Source organism: Sabethes cyaneus, chromosome 1, assembly GCF_943734655.1.
Source record: "Sabethes cyaneus chromosome 1, idSabCyanKW18_F2, whole genome shotgun sequence".
Classification (NCBI taxonomy): Eukaryota; Metazoa; Arthropoda; class Insecta; order Diptera; family Culicidae; genus Sabethes; species Sabethes cyaneus.
The window spans coordinates 52,913,773-52,930,132 of record NC_071353.1 but is presented as its reverse complement, the minus strand read 5'-3'; the positions used below and the strand labels follow the sequence as shown (position 1 = coordinate 52,930,132).

At 38.6% G+C, this 16,360-nt stretch overlaps 1 protein-coding gene across 1 annotated transcript in view; it reads right to left on the bottom strand.

The window, feature by feature from the left end:
• LOC128745693 (pyrokinin-1 receptor-like) overlaps positions 1-6,073 on the bottom strand; it is a 93,110-nt gene extending 87,037 nt beyond the window's left edge. The window contains exon 1 of the mRNA XM_053842772.1: positions 5,623-6,073. Within this exon, the coding sequence (XP_053698747.1) occupies positions 5,623-6,073 (451 nt within the window). The remainder of the gene's footprint in view (positions 1-5,622) is intronic.
• Positions 6,074-16,360: the final 10,287 nt, after the last annotated feature.

The window sequence follows — 16,360 nt, the reverse complement described above, 5'->3', positions numbered from 1 at the left end:
TACCCGTTTTTGTAAAAACCTCTTATTTTCTTTTGCTTATATCTACGGAAGTATTGGGTTTAGAAAGACACTATTTTCACATTTTCAAGGGAAATTACCCAAGGAATTCAAAAAAAAATATTATTTCTAAGCACCAGAGCTACCAAATACTTTTAAACTTAATTTGAAAACTAAATTTTCTCTCAATGAAGACAATTTGACCTCAAAAATACCAACTTTATGGTATTTTGCAGATTTTTTTACATTAGAAAAACTCATCGCCTGAGATATAAGCAAAAGAAAAAAAATTTTACATAAAAGTGGGGTATCGCTTGCTTTAAAACGCTGTATCTCGGGATCGGCAAAGAATACCTCGGGGCGATGGGTGGTTTTTATGTAAAAAATTCTGTGCAACACGATGAAGTTGAAATTTTTGAGATAAAATTGTCTTCATTGAGGCGAAAATGTAAATTTAGTTTTCAAACTGAGTTTAAAAATATTTGGCAGCAGTGGTGCTCAAAAATAATATTTTTTTCTAATAATTTCTTGGGTGATTTCCTTTGAAAATGTTAAAAGAGTGTTTTTCTAAACCTAATACTTCCGGAGATATAAGCAAAAGAAAATAAGAGGTTTTGACAAAAACGGGTATTTTCCTTAAAAATGGAGGTGCTCTCATTAATCGAGGAAATGTCCGATCGGCACCAAATTTTCGATTTTTACTTCCTGGCCGAAAACGAATAATCCGGCGGAATTTGGTTCAAATCCGTGAAGGTCGATTACACGTTTGAACTTTTTCTCGGTCACTTGGCATGGAATGACCCATATGTTCGATGAAATCAGGGTGTATGAACAAAGTTTTATCTGTTTTTCTTTTTATTAGTAATAGCATTAATAGTACTGGGATGAGTATGAGTATAAGACCCAATTCTCTGGTACACTTTTTTATCAAAACTGCTTGATACAACTATTGAATAAAGTGATTTGGTGATCGCAATCGTTGTATAAATCGATTCGATAATAAATTGTGAAAGAAAACCTCGGTACGATCATTTGAATGGAACGGCTCGGTACGACTAATGAACATATGACCACGTGATAATATTAATTTCAAACGATTTAGTACAAGCGTTATATGAAGTAAATGGTTCGGTTCATTGTTGAATGATGTATATGGTTCGGTATGACCATAGATGAATTGAATGATTCGGTACGATCATTGTTAAATGAAGTACAGCCTGAATTCGTTAATTGGGCCATGACTGCACTCCAGCTGATTCGCTAATTGGGCCGACTGACAGTTGTTAGAAATTTCTAAACTCGAAAATTCCATACAATTTTGACATTCAAGTTGTCACATAGCCCAATTAGCGAACACCCAATTAACGAACCGCCCAATTAACGAACCACCAATTAACGAAACTTTGCTGTATATGGTTCGGTACGACTATAGATGTTTTAAATGGTTTGGTAGATGAAATAAATGGTTTGGTACGTTCACTGTTGATGAAGTATATCGTTCGGTACGACCATAGATGAGTAAAATGATTCACTGTTGAACAATCGCTGGAATTAACTCAATCACCTAGTTTTGCTATGCTTAAGCTCTACCCAAGTAACTAGTAAGCACTAAACACTAGTCCTTGGACAACATTGTATAAGCATACAGAACTATGATTAAAAGCATATTTTTCTTTATATACTTCTGTAGAACTCACATAATGCTAAAAAGGCGAAATAGGGGGTTGTTAAAATGCTACGCCACAAGCATCCAATAAGCATTATCAGTGTTTGTTTGAGGCTTAAACGAAACGTCATTTTGTCTACATTACCGACATATCGAAAAAGTATCGATGACATATCGTTTGCTTGTTACGGTAAATAAAAATAGATTCGGTCGGGATTTAAAAAACTAAAAAAGCAATTTTTTTGCTGCATCTCAAGGGGAGCAGGATAAACAAAACCATTTTTGGAAATGCTGAATAATCTTACCACCTAGACAGGGCTCGAACCGGGAGTTAGTCATGCAACCTCATTCGTTTCCTTGCACCTTTGCTATCTAAACCGTAGCGGATGTGATTGAGTGAGGAGAAATTAGTCGTATTTAAATCTTGGTGATATTCCCTCTCATATCATTGCTGCTTGTCCTGCATTACCAATAGGGTAGAAAAAGACGGCAACCGTCAGATGGAAGAGGGCACAAATAGTGGCCGCAGAATAGCAAAATAAGAAGTCAAGTACAAGCCGTTCATCAACACTTACGGCTCGTTTTAATGCAATTGACTAAATGCATTATATCGTTACGTTATATGCGCATATATTGCTTTCTTTAATGCTGATTTACGTTAATGCTTCTATGCATCAACAATGTTAATATACGTTTTATAAGCATTAAGGTTGCTAATATACAAAAGTTTGGCACTTGGGATGCAGAATTATTTCCAATATACGGTTTTAGATTAATGCTTATGGTTACTTGGGTAGCGTAGCGGGAGGGTTTTTGGGGGTCCGATTTCCCACTTTAGAAGAAAATTTGTTCTTCACTTTTTAGTTGGAAATTATTCACAGTCAGCTCTTTAGAGCACAGGAAAATGTGTGGGGCGGGTTGTACGATTCTCGTCGGTGTCGTCAGCAGCTTAAAGTCGGGGTGATCCTTCTCGCCCACTTCCAGGGCGTCTCTGAAGTTGCAGTTTTTTACAAAAAAAATAAAAAATTTCGCTTTAGAGCTGGACGAGCCATCTCGCACGTTACGTCCCTCTGTGCAGGTATCGGTGGGGTTTCTGTATAGAACCGTTTTCCTTACGACGTATCCGGTTCACTGTAGTTTACCGGTTTTCGCCAAATGCACGTTGGTAATCTCCCCAAGCAGCTGCGTCATTGGGAAGGATTATAAAAAGAAGAGAGCCCAGCGTACTGCTTTGTGGCGCATCTGGTACGTTTGGGTGATGCGATGCACTGTGCTGTCATTGCGACGAACGATATGAGCGGCTTGGTGCATCACAGTGTCGGCAATCATCGGTGTCGTCTAGATTCCAACCGTGTTCAAAAACCAGACAGCTGGACGCAGCCAGTCGTATTCAGTTGGTTAAACAACAAAGACTTGGGTGATTCTTTGTGGCGGTAAGTTAGAGTTTGCACTGGTTGGACACGTTGTAAGGATGCCGGACGACAGAGCGACGAAAACAGTTCTTTTCGATAACCACACCGGCTCTAGAAACAGAGGGGAGGGGGAGCTGCTCATCGTGCAAGATGGTTCGACCGTGATTTGCAACTTCTGAGACGACTGGCCCAAGAGTTGGATGGAAACGACTGCTGAAACAGCACGAGCCACCCCGTCTGTAGACTGCTGACGACGAAAACGATGTAATATCTGTAATTATTCTAAAATCTATTTTTTGTAATGTATTTTTTTTTAAGAAATCAAATTATGAGAATGCAATGGAAACGCATGGTGTATTATTTTTACTTGCAATGAAATGGATGCCGAAGTATGTCGAAAATATCATCCTATGCCCTATATTGATTTTCTCCAGTGTCAAGTAGATAAGAATTTTTTGCAATTGTGATGCTTTTTGATTTTCAATTTTCAAAAAAAAAAAAAAGAATTCGGATCGAATTGCGATTTCGCGTTGAACGCCACAATAATATCACTATTTATTTGGTCAATATTTAAACAAATTCCGTTACATAATCGCTCAAAGGGTTTATAATTGATAGCAATGTATATTTACCGGCTTTACTGTATTTTTCCCGATTATGATTGCTGAGTAGATAATATCTAACTTGTTTTCGTACGCTTTCGACCTTTGACAGTTATTGCTCAAATACGTGCTCACAAACAGTTGTAATAGGTAGTCAATAAAAGTTGATTGAGACTAGCAGCCGCATTGACATTCAAGTGATTCTTACGAATCTAATAGCTAAGTGCTGTGTAACTTCTAGGCAAGATATTCTACCTCGAATACAACGTTGTATTGTATTGGTCACATTAGGGATACTGTTTGTTTTGCTTTATTTTGTTTTGTTTCACATCATCCAAGGGCCAAGTTATTGCCGGAATGTACCATACAAGCCGTTGGGGAGAAAATTACAGGCTCAACCCTCTAATGGGTGAAGCTGTCTAACTGTGGCTACAAATGAAACTTTTTTCTATCGACGTTGTAAGAATTTTTTTTATTTTGGTCATCATGCAAACACAAAAAGTCAGTAAATTGCCTTGACATTATTTTGTGAATTATTGTACACTTTTAATTTTTATAATTAAATGATCTACTGCGAAATTTTTCTGTAAATACTTCAAATGCTCTATTTGATTTTTTTAATAAATGGATTTAAAAAAATTGTACAGTTTCTTATAGAAGTTTAAAATTGTCTTAGAGAGCTTTGGGCCTGAAAAGTGCAAAATTCATTTGCAAACTAAATATTTCTCACCTGGCGTTCTTTCAGATAGTTATTAACCTTTGACTCAACTCTTTTGACTAAAAGACTGACATGAAAAATTATCATTAGCTTCATTCGATCGATTTTGCCTGTTAGAGGGTTAACAATGTTTTCGAAGATGCCACGTTCATAACTTTAGGAAACTTCTAATTTCGCGTAAGGACCCAATCAGATCAATTCCCACATATCACATCCAGTCGTTATCCCGAAATTCGTGCAGTACGGGCCCTATTAATACTAATATAGCAATCTGTACTCCATACAATATAACATTATACGTACTTAGGGCGATTTCCGTTGCAGGAATCAGACAGAGGAAACCCACAACCTAGTGGGAGTTGATTCATTCTTAAGGGCACAGATGGCGGCGTAGTTAACCTCAAATGTTTATGTGTCGCCGCAAATAATGTGCGCCTGACAGACAGGGTTGGGAATCACACATCATTTTGCTGTGCCTCTTATTGTCGTCAAAGTCATTTAACGTATAAGGTTCCGGCAAAAAGGATTCTTTTTCTTTCTCTTTTCATGCTTCTTCGGATAACGATGCCCCTAGGCGTTTTTCATTGCATAATATACCAGTGAGTTTTATTTCAGACTACTTGTGAGGATATTTTTTATTAGTAGGTATATTTATTTTTAGAGTCTTTCTATCTCTCTTATCAAAGATACAGACAGTATGTGACTGACAGGTAAAATAAACGGTTTGCTGACGGACAAAGAAACATTCGAAATTAAACCACTCTTCCGGCTGTGTTTAGCCGGAACTTCTTAAGAAAACCTTTTCCGTCGAGTAGTGATTTAATTTGAAGTTCGTTTTCCCCGAGCAAGAATGAAACCGGAAAAACAAAAGGGATCTTCTGTTTATTCGGGTTATTTAGAAGATCACAAAACAAACGATAAAATGGGTAGTAGCTCTTGCGTATAAGGTTTTATTATACTCAAATAAAAGTGAATTTGATAGGTCCCTAAGAGAGACAGCAACCAAATATACTTCTGCACTGAGTGGCTTTTAACCCATTTTCGAGATAATTTTGATGCAAATGTTATTTATAGAACTTTGCTGGGCCTTTTCAAGGATAATCTGTATTACTGTAAAATGGAATCGATGTGAGAAAAAAAATATCATGGCGGTTTATGCAAATTGACAAAGTTTTTCCGCCATTAAGTTAAAATACTGTCTGTACGCACGTTCCGGACAATACTCACCGAACAGCAGCAGCAGAAAGTCCGACACGGCCAGATTGAAGAGATAGTAGTTGGTGGCCGTGTGCATGGATCGGTTTTTCGCAATCACTATGCAGATAGCGAGATTTCCCAGGATACCCGCGACAAAAATGAAACAATAGCAAATGGTGATCGGCAGTATTATGCAGATGGGGTCCGGGCTGGTATCGATGTTCTCGTTGGACAGCTGGTTCTGGCCACCGGCAGCGCCTCCGCCGGTATCATTTATGTCGGACGGACTAGCAGCCAACAATATGCCGGAGCTGGAGCTGGAACTGAGTAAATCGAATCCCGAAAGAATGGTGGTGGCGGTACTCCTGTCGCCGGATAGGGACGAACCAGTTGAGTTCACGGCGGCCAGTTCCAGGTAGAGTAGAGAGCGGTTTAGAATTGTAGCTGTTGTAGTAGTACCCGTTGCCAGCTGAAACTCCATCATATCCGTAGGGTGCACCTGGTATACGTATCTTTGTAGGATTGGAATGCAAAAGTTCACAGTGTGTTTTAGTGGTGTATAGTCTACACATCCGGTGCGGCTTAGCCAGTCTGTAATGAGAAGAGAACAATGACAATTACTTGTTAAGATACAGTTTGGATTTAATAGAGACATTCCTGGTAACTGTTTTCAATTTGGATATAAAATTTTCATGCATGTTCACGGTGACGCAATGTGTCACTTCATATTTTTCGTTCTCCATATTGAATTATTCTTTCTGGAATGGCTTTTATTCGTTCAAAAACAGACACTGACGAAGTCGTAGGTGAAATACGTATCTGTCGTGAATAAAATATACATAGTATAATTAAATTGGATAAGTTTTCTTCTTTTTATTTAATTTTAGGTTTCGTATTCTACTAAGACGCTCCAAAAACTTCAGTCATGTCTTTTATCGAAATCAGAACAGTTTTTTAAATTCTTTCCGACATTTCAACTTTGTCTTTTTGGAGTCTTTTTCAAGGATTGAATATTGTCCGTTCTTTGTCGTTTGTCTTGAATGTTAAGGAATTAAATGTCTTCTGTAGGTTTTGGTTGGATAGCTGTCGTCTGTTAAACGTTTGAGCTATTTTCATAATTGGACGTAATTCGACACATTACTTTTTTGCACCGTGGCTTTGCACCTACTATAGTATTCCAACCATAGTTAGAAACGCTGGAAATAATTCTGTTCTGATCTGTTCTGAGTCGGACAAAAAGTGAAAATTAAGATCAAAAAGGAACCTGTCGATACATTTTTTCTGGAATTTTAAAAATATTTATTTCATGCTATTCTGAAATTTCCAAAGGCTTGTCCTGACACAGCTAGCAGCTGAAATTGTTGTTAGTAGCCGGGGGAATAGATCAGGATTCATCTTAATGGATGATGTGATCTGTTGATGAAAGCTACACGTGAAATCGGACTTGCAAATGGACTTAAATTAGAGTTCTATTTAGATTTGAAAATGGAGCTGAAATTAGTCTTGAATTCCAATCTAATCTCTAATCAAATCTCACCCTTACATAGCCAATTATTGAAAGCATCTTGGAAAATGATGAATCTTGATTCAAGTGGAACCAGAAATATAACCTAATTTCATTAAACTTCTTCAAATCAAGGGAAAGGAAGAAAGCGTGGACCTCCTGTACCAAACGCTTCCCATATAGATGGTTGCCTAAAACTACAGTTGCAAGGTTAGGAAATATCACACGACCGCACACCTCCTAGCTTGGCTACTCAATTGTACAAATTGGAGTACTTCCAGGTATGGCCTCGTGGAGGCGCAAGGAAGGGGTTTGGGATGATTAGAGCTACGTTGGGTGCGTTTCCTAGTTGCCTTCTCCATTTCATACCAGTTGAAATTAATCTTGAATTCGACCTTAAATTAGACTTAAAATTAGACTTTACAATAAAATTGCTGACGGGAGTACTGCTGGTCCTGATGGTTGGTGAACGGCTAGATAATGCATAACATCGGTACTTTGCGAACCATCAGGTCACCCATAGACACCCATAGTGGCCCTTAGCCTCGTATCTAGTAACGCCTATCGCACCCTTAGCGGTAACTCGGAAAACCTACCAGGGTAGTAACTAAGATCGTTTACCGACAGAGAAGGAGACACTCGTGCGAATGTTGAGCGTAGCAATGAGGAATAGCATTGTCAGCCTTGAGCGTCTGTCCCCACAACGATTCATCAACCAAATGCGAGTTTATACTCTAGGTTAGGAGCAGCCCACGAGTCACGACAGCGTTTGACTCGGAGTGGGCGGCTGAATTAAAAATTTTGTTGTCTCAGCACTACAGCTAAGATGGGAGTCCTATCACGAGACTCGGTAGCGTGACCTATCTAGTAAGGCAATTTAGGTAAATCTATGTTATTACGAACAATCAAAGAAATTCTACTCGGAACATTCAGCATGAACAAAAGCGACGGAATAAGGGCATGGAATGGATGCTTGGTACCTGAAACTGTAGATCGCTGAACTTCATGGGTGTATAGGATGCTAGAACAGTTAGAACCCTTAAAGTTTGGTATCATGGAATTGCAGGAGATCTATCGCAAAGATGAGGAGGTGTGGAGATCAGAGAAAATAAGGAACAATGTCACCAGAGCAGTGGAGCGACTGACAAGTGATGAGGAGAATGCAGGATTGCGTGATAGATTGAAAGGCGATCAACGCGAAGTTGTGTCTATTGAAGATAACGAGATTACAGCATCATCAACGTGCACTGCCCGCATGAAGGTAGACCCGACGGTGAAATGGCGTTCTATGCGCATTTAAGGCAACGTAGTTACGGTAGCTGTTCGCCACGGGACATCAAGATCGTAATCAGAGATATGAACGCCCACATCAGCAGGAATCCAATGCGGCTCCCTACGTGGTAAGGTTATCGACTCGGACCATTACCTAGTAGTAGTACATGTGCGCTCAAAACTAAGGACGGGTTATACCTCGTGACAAAGCAGCTCTTCTCGGTTAAACATTCGGCGTATTGAAAACCCGCGAGTTGCCAAGAACTACGCGCGCGTACTCGATGAAGCTTTATCTTCCTCTGTAGAGCTAGGCGCTTCAAACCTCGAAGACGGATAGAGTAGGATACGTGCGGTCATCAATGAGGTCACAAACGCGGTGCTAGATGAGGTAACCTCGAGCGCACGGAATAATTAATTTGAAGAGAAATGCCAACAAGCGAGGGAAAGGAAAAAAGAGCTTAGGAAAACTATCTAACCATTGTCACGAGGGGTCCAACATAACTCCAGCCATCCCAAGCCCTTACCTAGCGCCTCCACGTGGCCTTACCCGGTAATGCTCTATTGAGTAGCCAAGCTAGGAGGTGCGATGATGGGTGGTTCCCGGCTGCCTGATCTCAAAACTGCGGGTTTGGATGACGGCTGAGCCACACGACCTTGTTAGTAGGTAAGCTTAACATAAGTTATTTTAATTATTTGTTTCGTTTTACCTCATGGAACAAGCACCTCCTACTGTACAGTTTAAATAATGCTCATAGATACCAGAAGAAAAATTAAATTAATAATGGAAGCACTCATGTAAACTCAAATGATGCAACTCTATTCCATTCGAAGGACTGCTGGTGAGATTGTTCTATTTATGTCCATATATCTTCATATCTATATATAGAAGAGCCTTGTCTGTAGCCAAAACGAGGGGCGCGATATGTATTTTCGTGGTAATAAACGCCCACATTAAGCAAAGACTCAAACCAATCATACCAGATTGCATTCAAGACGAGCAAAAGTAACGTAGTTGCACCTCATAGAGTTACATAGCGTTAGCGTTACATAGCGTACCTTCAATTTGCTCTCAACCAGACGCGAGGCGACGCGCGTGGGTTACAGCTAGTAATGTATATTCATATAACTCATATCTTATTACATTGCCATATACCATCATTACCGTAAAGGGGAAGGAGCATCAGGGTATCGAATGAATCGAAGACTGGATGAGGGATGTGGTAACCAGCCTAAGTCATATAAGGTCGGAGAGGATTTTGACGCGCCCTTCTAGCACACAAATCATCACGCAAGATAAGTATGCACGGCGAAGTTATGTACCTAGAAAGCGGAAGCCTATGCTAGAAGGAGTGTCTTATATTCCCGTGAAATCATATAAGCGACATTTAGAGAGATCATACTTTCCCATCGTGCACTGGGCGAAAGTTGGGAAACTACGGTGAGCGGGCCACGTGCGTCGCAAGGATGCCGGCCGACTGTGCAGTGAAATCCGTTCTCTTCAGGTGATATTTTCAAACGTAATGTTTTTGATTAGTAATACAATACAGGATTCAAAATGGCCGCTAATAGCTGAGGAAGGTCGATTCGGAAGCTTAGATATCGCATCATGAAAAAAGGTGACAAAAAGTCTCTTTCGCACTAGATCAACTTTCGTTTAAAATTTAGATTACACTGAACCTGATTGAGAGAAAGCTGCATTGAAATTGAAATAAATTTATAACATGGGGTGGCTGCTGCATGATTTTACATTCCAAGCAAATGATTGATTGATAGATGCAAACGCCACACAAAAGCCAATTTCAATTGCGATCGAACCAGATGGCTTCGATTTTGTTTTATTTACACAGCACTGGCAGACGTCTCGCGGGTAAAGAATCCTAAATAAAGCAATCAATTATCTTTCCGGCGGATTATTTTTTTTTTCGGCCAACGATTCAAAAATTTATTTGCTTTGCCATTGTGGAATTGTTTGCAGTTTTTTTGGGTCAGCAAAAATTTATGCAGTACTCATTTGGTAATTCTTTGGCCTAAAGGAGGATTCAAAATAAATAACGGGAGTAGGAACTTAACGCGTTTAACTATTCGCTTTTGTTTTGAAATGTTAGAGACTTTACCAAACAATAACTAATTTTGCATGTGAATATATAGTATAGTATCGTGTAAGCATAGTTAATTTAAATAAGGCATTCAAACTTTATTTCTCTTCGTCTTTACTGGAAATTTTAATTTATTATTGTTGGTATAAGTTTTGGAACGTTACCACAACAAAATGAAAGTGCAATTATTCATTGGCTCGGGTGGGACAGTCGAGCAAAAGTTTTTACATTCTAAATCGCATTCTTTTCGTCGCTGCTGTTGTGAAACCATTTACCCATTCAGTTGTAATTAATCGACACTGGCACTCCGCTGAAGTTCTAACCCTTGGGCGGAAGAATGTTTACTTTCTATACTTTTCAATTTCTGTAGAGATTGGTTTGTCAAACTGGAACCGATGGACCGTAAAGATCAATTTTACCACTTCAGCAGATTTTATCGTGAATCAAAAGTGGTGCGGAAAGCAAAAATAAGAGATCGCAAGAAGAGTATTTACAGGAAAAGCTTTGTACAAGAAAGGAAATTTTGGTAAAAAAGGAATATCGGGGAGATATTTTCAAATGAATGAAAGGGTCACTAGAGTGTCAAAAGCGGGACAAAAGTCGGGTTTCGACGTTTTTCGAGTACCAATGTATTCTAGTTTGTTTAAGATATTGTTAAAGTATATTTTGGAATATCTTATCAAATATATGTAGGTAGAAGAGTTTGTAGTTTGTAGGTAGTTTGAATTTCGTGTCGACTGCGATTGTGTTTGAAGTTATATAAAATTATGATATGTCAAAGTCCAAGTATTGCGGTTTGGTTTGTGGTTTGATTCGTTCCCAGGTAACCAATAAGCACAGACAAACAGACATAACTCTTGGAAGAAAAATCAACAAAAATTATCGTACCTCACATTTAGCCTGAACACTAGCACCATCTATGATCGACATTCCCAAATATCAAATAGCAACAGAAATATCCCTCGAAGTACAAGTATTTTTATGGGGAATTCCCCTTCTTTCGCCAAAAAGCGCCACTTTGTCCAAAACGGAGACATTCCCAACTAAGCCCAAATTTGAAATGACGGTTTAATCGGTACTATGAATGGAAAACGAGTGTTATGTCTGTTTGTCTGTGCAATAAGCATTAATATAAGCAGTTAATCAATCGTTTATTAGTATATCTGGCATTTTATACTGTACGTTGCCCTATATCAGCCTCTTGACTGCATTACTGTTGAAAATTGACATCCCCAATTTTATTTAAATTCTTTTTGTCGGTAACCAGCTGCAAATAAGCATTGTCAGCACTGTGGGAGAGTACATTTAAATTGCGGTGGTAATGTTTATTGGTCACCTGGGATGCGATCACTCCTAGAAAATAAATGTAGATAACTAATCTTATTCGTATCAATTGACCTTCTGAACCCTGTTTACTACTTCAATTCTACTTTTAATCAGACACACAACTGTTTATCAATTGCTAGCAAATGACAGGTAGGTAGTGTAAATTTTACAAAAGAACCGGTTGTGATTGTGTCCGAGCCGTGTCCTATAAATTTGATAATGGGAGAAGGAATTGCGTTTAAGTTTCCAAACCAGTAAGTATAAATCGTTCACCTTAGTCGACCTATCTTCTGATGCCTTTAAAAATATTTTCATCGAAACTTTCGTGGCACTAAGATTTATTTGTATTTTTCTAGATTGTGGTTTTTTTAATACCGGCGTGGATGTAATGAAAGAAAAACCCGGCTTATTACAGATGACGGCTTCTGAAGTGAAATTAAGCTAAACACTCCATCTTCTAGCAAGAAGCATGAGGCATTGGGTGGCGAGGGGAAGAAAAGAAAATTCTTTCTAAACTCAGTGAACCGAAATTCAACCCCGGTGAAAATACCAATCTTCCAAATACTTTTCGTAACAGGTAAAAGTATTTTTCTTATGAACAATATAAATTAGCTGTATTTAGGAGTATAGAAAGACGCTCGCGCTAGCAGGTTAAACTTTTGAATCCGAAGATCAACAATGCTGTTTATGTTCTATATTTAACCACAAAAACCTTTTTCTTTAATTTTGGTTCCAAATGAAAAAAAAATTAATGAGAAAAGGTGGGAAAACCCTTTGGTTTGAGCAACAGTAAAAAAGAAAAATGGACTGACTCCGACGTGGAAGAAGTTAGCGGTTAGTTGAATGACGTGGAGTGCTGAAAGAGCCCTTTTCGCAATGGCAGCACCAATGCTGTGGGATACAATGTTTATCAATAATGGTGGTAGTCAATACATCCGCCCCCGGAAGAAGCATCAGTTAACGGTCATTGAAGCAGAACAATTTGTCGGTCAATCAATCAACAGCTACATAGCGAAACGCCCTCAAGGAAGGAAACAGGATGAATCATATTTCTATTCGGATGTAATTCCGGAAATTTTTCTATTTACCGTAGGAAGATATAAATGGTGATTTGAATTTTTAATACGTTTCATTGCCTATGAGCCTATTACAATGCATCCAGTAGGACTAATGGCCATGAACCATAATACATTTATAATACATAAATTAAAAAATGATTGAACTGGAAATATGGCAGCTGTTCACGCGAATTGTATACCTCCCAGTCGAGATTTCAATGCGTGCTTCGGTCTGAAGCAATGATTGATAAAAGCTGGATACCAGCGAGGTTGCGTAATTCCTTGAAGATGTATAATTTTACCGGTGTGTTTCGCCATGTTTACGGTAGGCAAATATTACTATATACATTTTGGATGTATTTTGAGCCGATCTGGACATTTCGGAATATCCATTGTCGGTTTTACGGGAACTCAGAATTAGCCATTTTGAAGTTTCTTCAGTAATATGGCAAATGGGGTATCAAATCAAAAGATTTTTCAACGAAGGTTCTTAGGTGAATTTTTGGATGTATTTTGAGCCGATCTGTACATTCTGGAATTTGGCCACCGAACTTCCTGAATAGCAGCGATCTCCACTCCGAGTTGGTGCAGCTCTCGAGCAAGCAAGCCAGCCCGTGCCGGTTTATGGAGAGTTCGGACATTCCAGGTACCAAGTTTCCAATCGTTATCCCTTAATCGTTTCCTTGTCCCTTGCCGTGTGCTATAACGATTTACCGTCCTGAATTTCTTTGTTCGTTGTTCGTGGTAATTGAGTTTTCGGTATACTACCTCACCGGGGTCGCGATACTTACATCCCGCTGATGGGTCTTCCATCTTAGGTATAGCTTGCGGGATACAGCATTTCATATTGAGCCGCCCGTTACGAGACAGACGCTGTGTGAGCCGCCCCTCACCTGGAGAACAGGCGCTCTAGTTCGCACCTCCTGGCTTAGCTGCTTCAGTAAGTACATGAAGCATTTCCGGGGAAGGCCATCGATCGTCATCATTTGACTTAGATCTGCGTGGAGGCGCCAGGTGGGAGCTTGAGAGAGCCAGAGCTATGTTTGACGCTCCTTCCAGGTATCTCTCTCCATTTCATAATGGATATTTGTTGCGCACTCCTGATTTCTTGTTTTATTTCTGCTACTGCGTATGACATAAAAAACCCTGCTCTACATTTTCGTACGTATATCAAAGTGAGAGATCAAATGAGAAATATGTACCGATATATGTCTTGAAAAATCGCACTAGATGCATGAAATCAGCATATGCGTACTATTTTGGAGGCGATATACGTACTGTATATAATTCGTAAACAATTCATATTTCACAGTATTTGTATACGATGAGATCCGACTCAACATGATTAATTCCATAATGCTATACAATTCTGTGATGCAAATCGTATGTAAATCAGTCGTCATTATTTTGTACGATTGCATATAAACTAGGGTGCAATTTAATAAGCTTTGTGTACGATTTCGATTTTTATTTAGAGACTTTTAAGATGATTTTCATATATTGATATACAATTTGTGGTTTGCTGGGAATTCCACTGCGATCTGGAATATCTCTGAGGAAATGGAACCATAATTTACCTATTTTTGTACTTACTTATTTTTTACTTATTTTTTCATTGAGTAATTCTCGCTGAAACGGGGCCAATACTGACACGAGGTCTTCAAATATTGGAACTTTTGCGCTTAATTGGTTGGAAATGGTTAAAAAATAAGAATTACACTTTTAATACCTCGAAATAGTGGACCCCTCGTTCGCCAAGGGGCCAGTTTCAAAAAATGTTGAATTTTGAGCAAACCTTCAGATCTATATCATGTGATATTTCATAAATTTGCCATGAAACAACTAACAATCGGCCCGGTTCTGTAAAAAAGAAGAACAGGGCTTTGTAAATGTAATTTGTTTACATTCATTTGATTGTTTACATTCATTACATGTACATTCTTAAATGAGTTTACCCGTAAATTGGTTGAATTTAGCTAAAACGTAGTTAAAACTACTCAAAATGCCTTTAAAGTGTACAAACTCATATTTTGAGTAGTTTTTCAACAAAAAAATTGATAGTAAAAGCTAAAAAGTGCGTTATTTTTCATAGAGAATAATTCAATTACACTTTAAGAGCATTTTGAGTAGTTTCAACCAAGTTTTAGCTAAATCCGGCCTATTTACAGATATAATCTTTTAAGAGTGTAGGCAGTACTTGAAAAACATCAACACATTAACCATCTGGCTCCCTTTTGGTCTGTTGTTGAAGTACAGCAATCCACCGAATAGGCCCTTGGCTGGTGCTGTTTGCTCATCGCAATTTCTCAGGTTTCTTCTCACAGATAGAGCTGATTTCTGGTAGGTGATACACCTTTGATAAGCCTCAACAATATATGATGTTTTTCCTCTCTTGTGATATATTAATAATGCTAACTATTGAAATTCAGCAGTAAATAGGCTATGAAAACAGATTATGAAATTTCATATGGTATTTATTATTTATCACATATTATTTTAAAAATGATATTGCTCTGCCGTATATATTCTTACGGTTATATAAAAATTACTAAATAAAAAAAGGATTATTTGATGCTGTGATTCGAAATTGTACAATAGGTTCACTTACGGTGGAAGCATTACAGCTATTTCTATTTGCTTTGCTCAATTGATTTCTTTGTCACGATGGTTCAGTGGGCTGTCTTGTGATATTTTTTCTGGGCAGAGCTCTTTGCTGGCAATAAAGGTCGCAATATAATTGCAGTGCCTTTTAGCCAATTACAGTGAATGAAGCTAACAAAAGTCACACCCACGTAAACAAAGCCTCACGGGTGTGCTAAGTATTCATCCATCATATAGAGTGTTATGAGAATTCCTGCCGCACCACTTTTATGAGGCAAAAGGATAGAGTTTAGAGTTCATCTTGAGATTGGTTAGGCACACTACATTTACTGATCAGTAGATAAAGGTTTGTTTTTATTTTTTAAACATTTTAAAGGTTTAAATCACTTTTTGGATTTTAAAAGCTGTTTTTATGCTAAAACAATAATTCTATTTATGAAAATGTGAACGTATTCCATTAAAAAGCTTTTCTAATATTTTTAAAACACTCTGTAGACATGACATCTTCGTCATGATTGTATCATCATCACCTTGCAGAAATATAATACTATAAGCACCTTATTCCGCCTGCAACGAAAACCAGACCGCTGACGGGACGTCATGTTTTCGTAGCAAGATTCGCAGCTCGCTCCCTAAGTGTTTTATACAAAGCTGGGCCGGCCACGTCGCAAGGATGTTGGACGACTGTGCCAGTAAAATCCGTTCTCTTCAAGAACTCCACCGGCACCAAGAGTAGAGTGGCCCAACGTGCTAGATGACTCGACCAAGTTGAAGCCGACTTGCGTGTGCCGATATGCTTAACAAATTGGTAACAAATAGTCCAAGACCGAATACAGTGGAGTGGAGACGAATTCTTGATATGGCAAGAGCAACTCCGGCTCAATGCTGCTGGAAGAAGAAGCACCTGATTT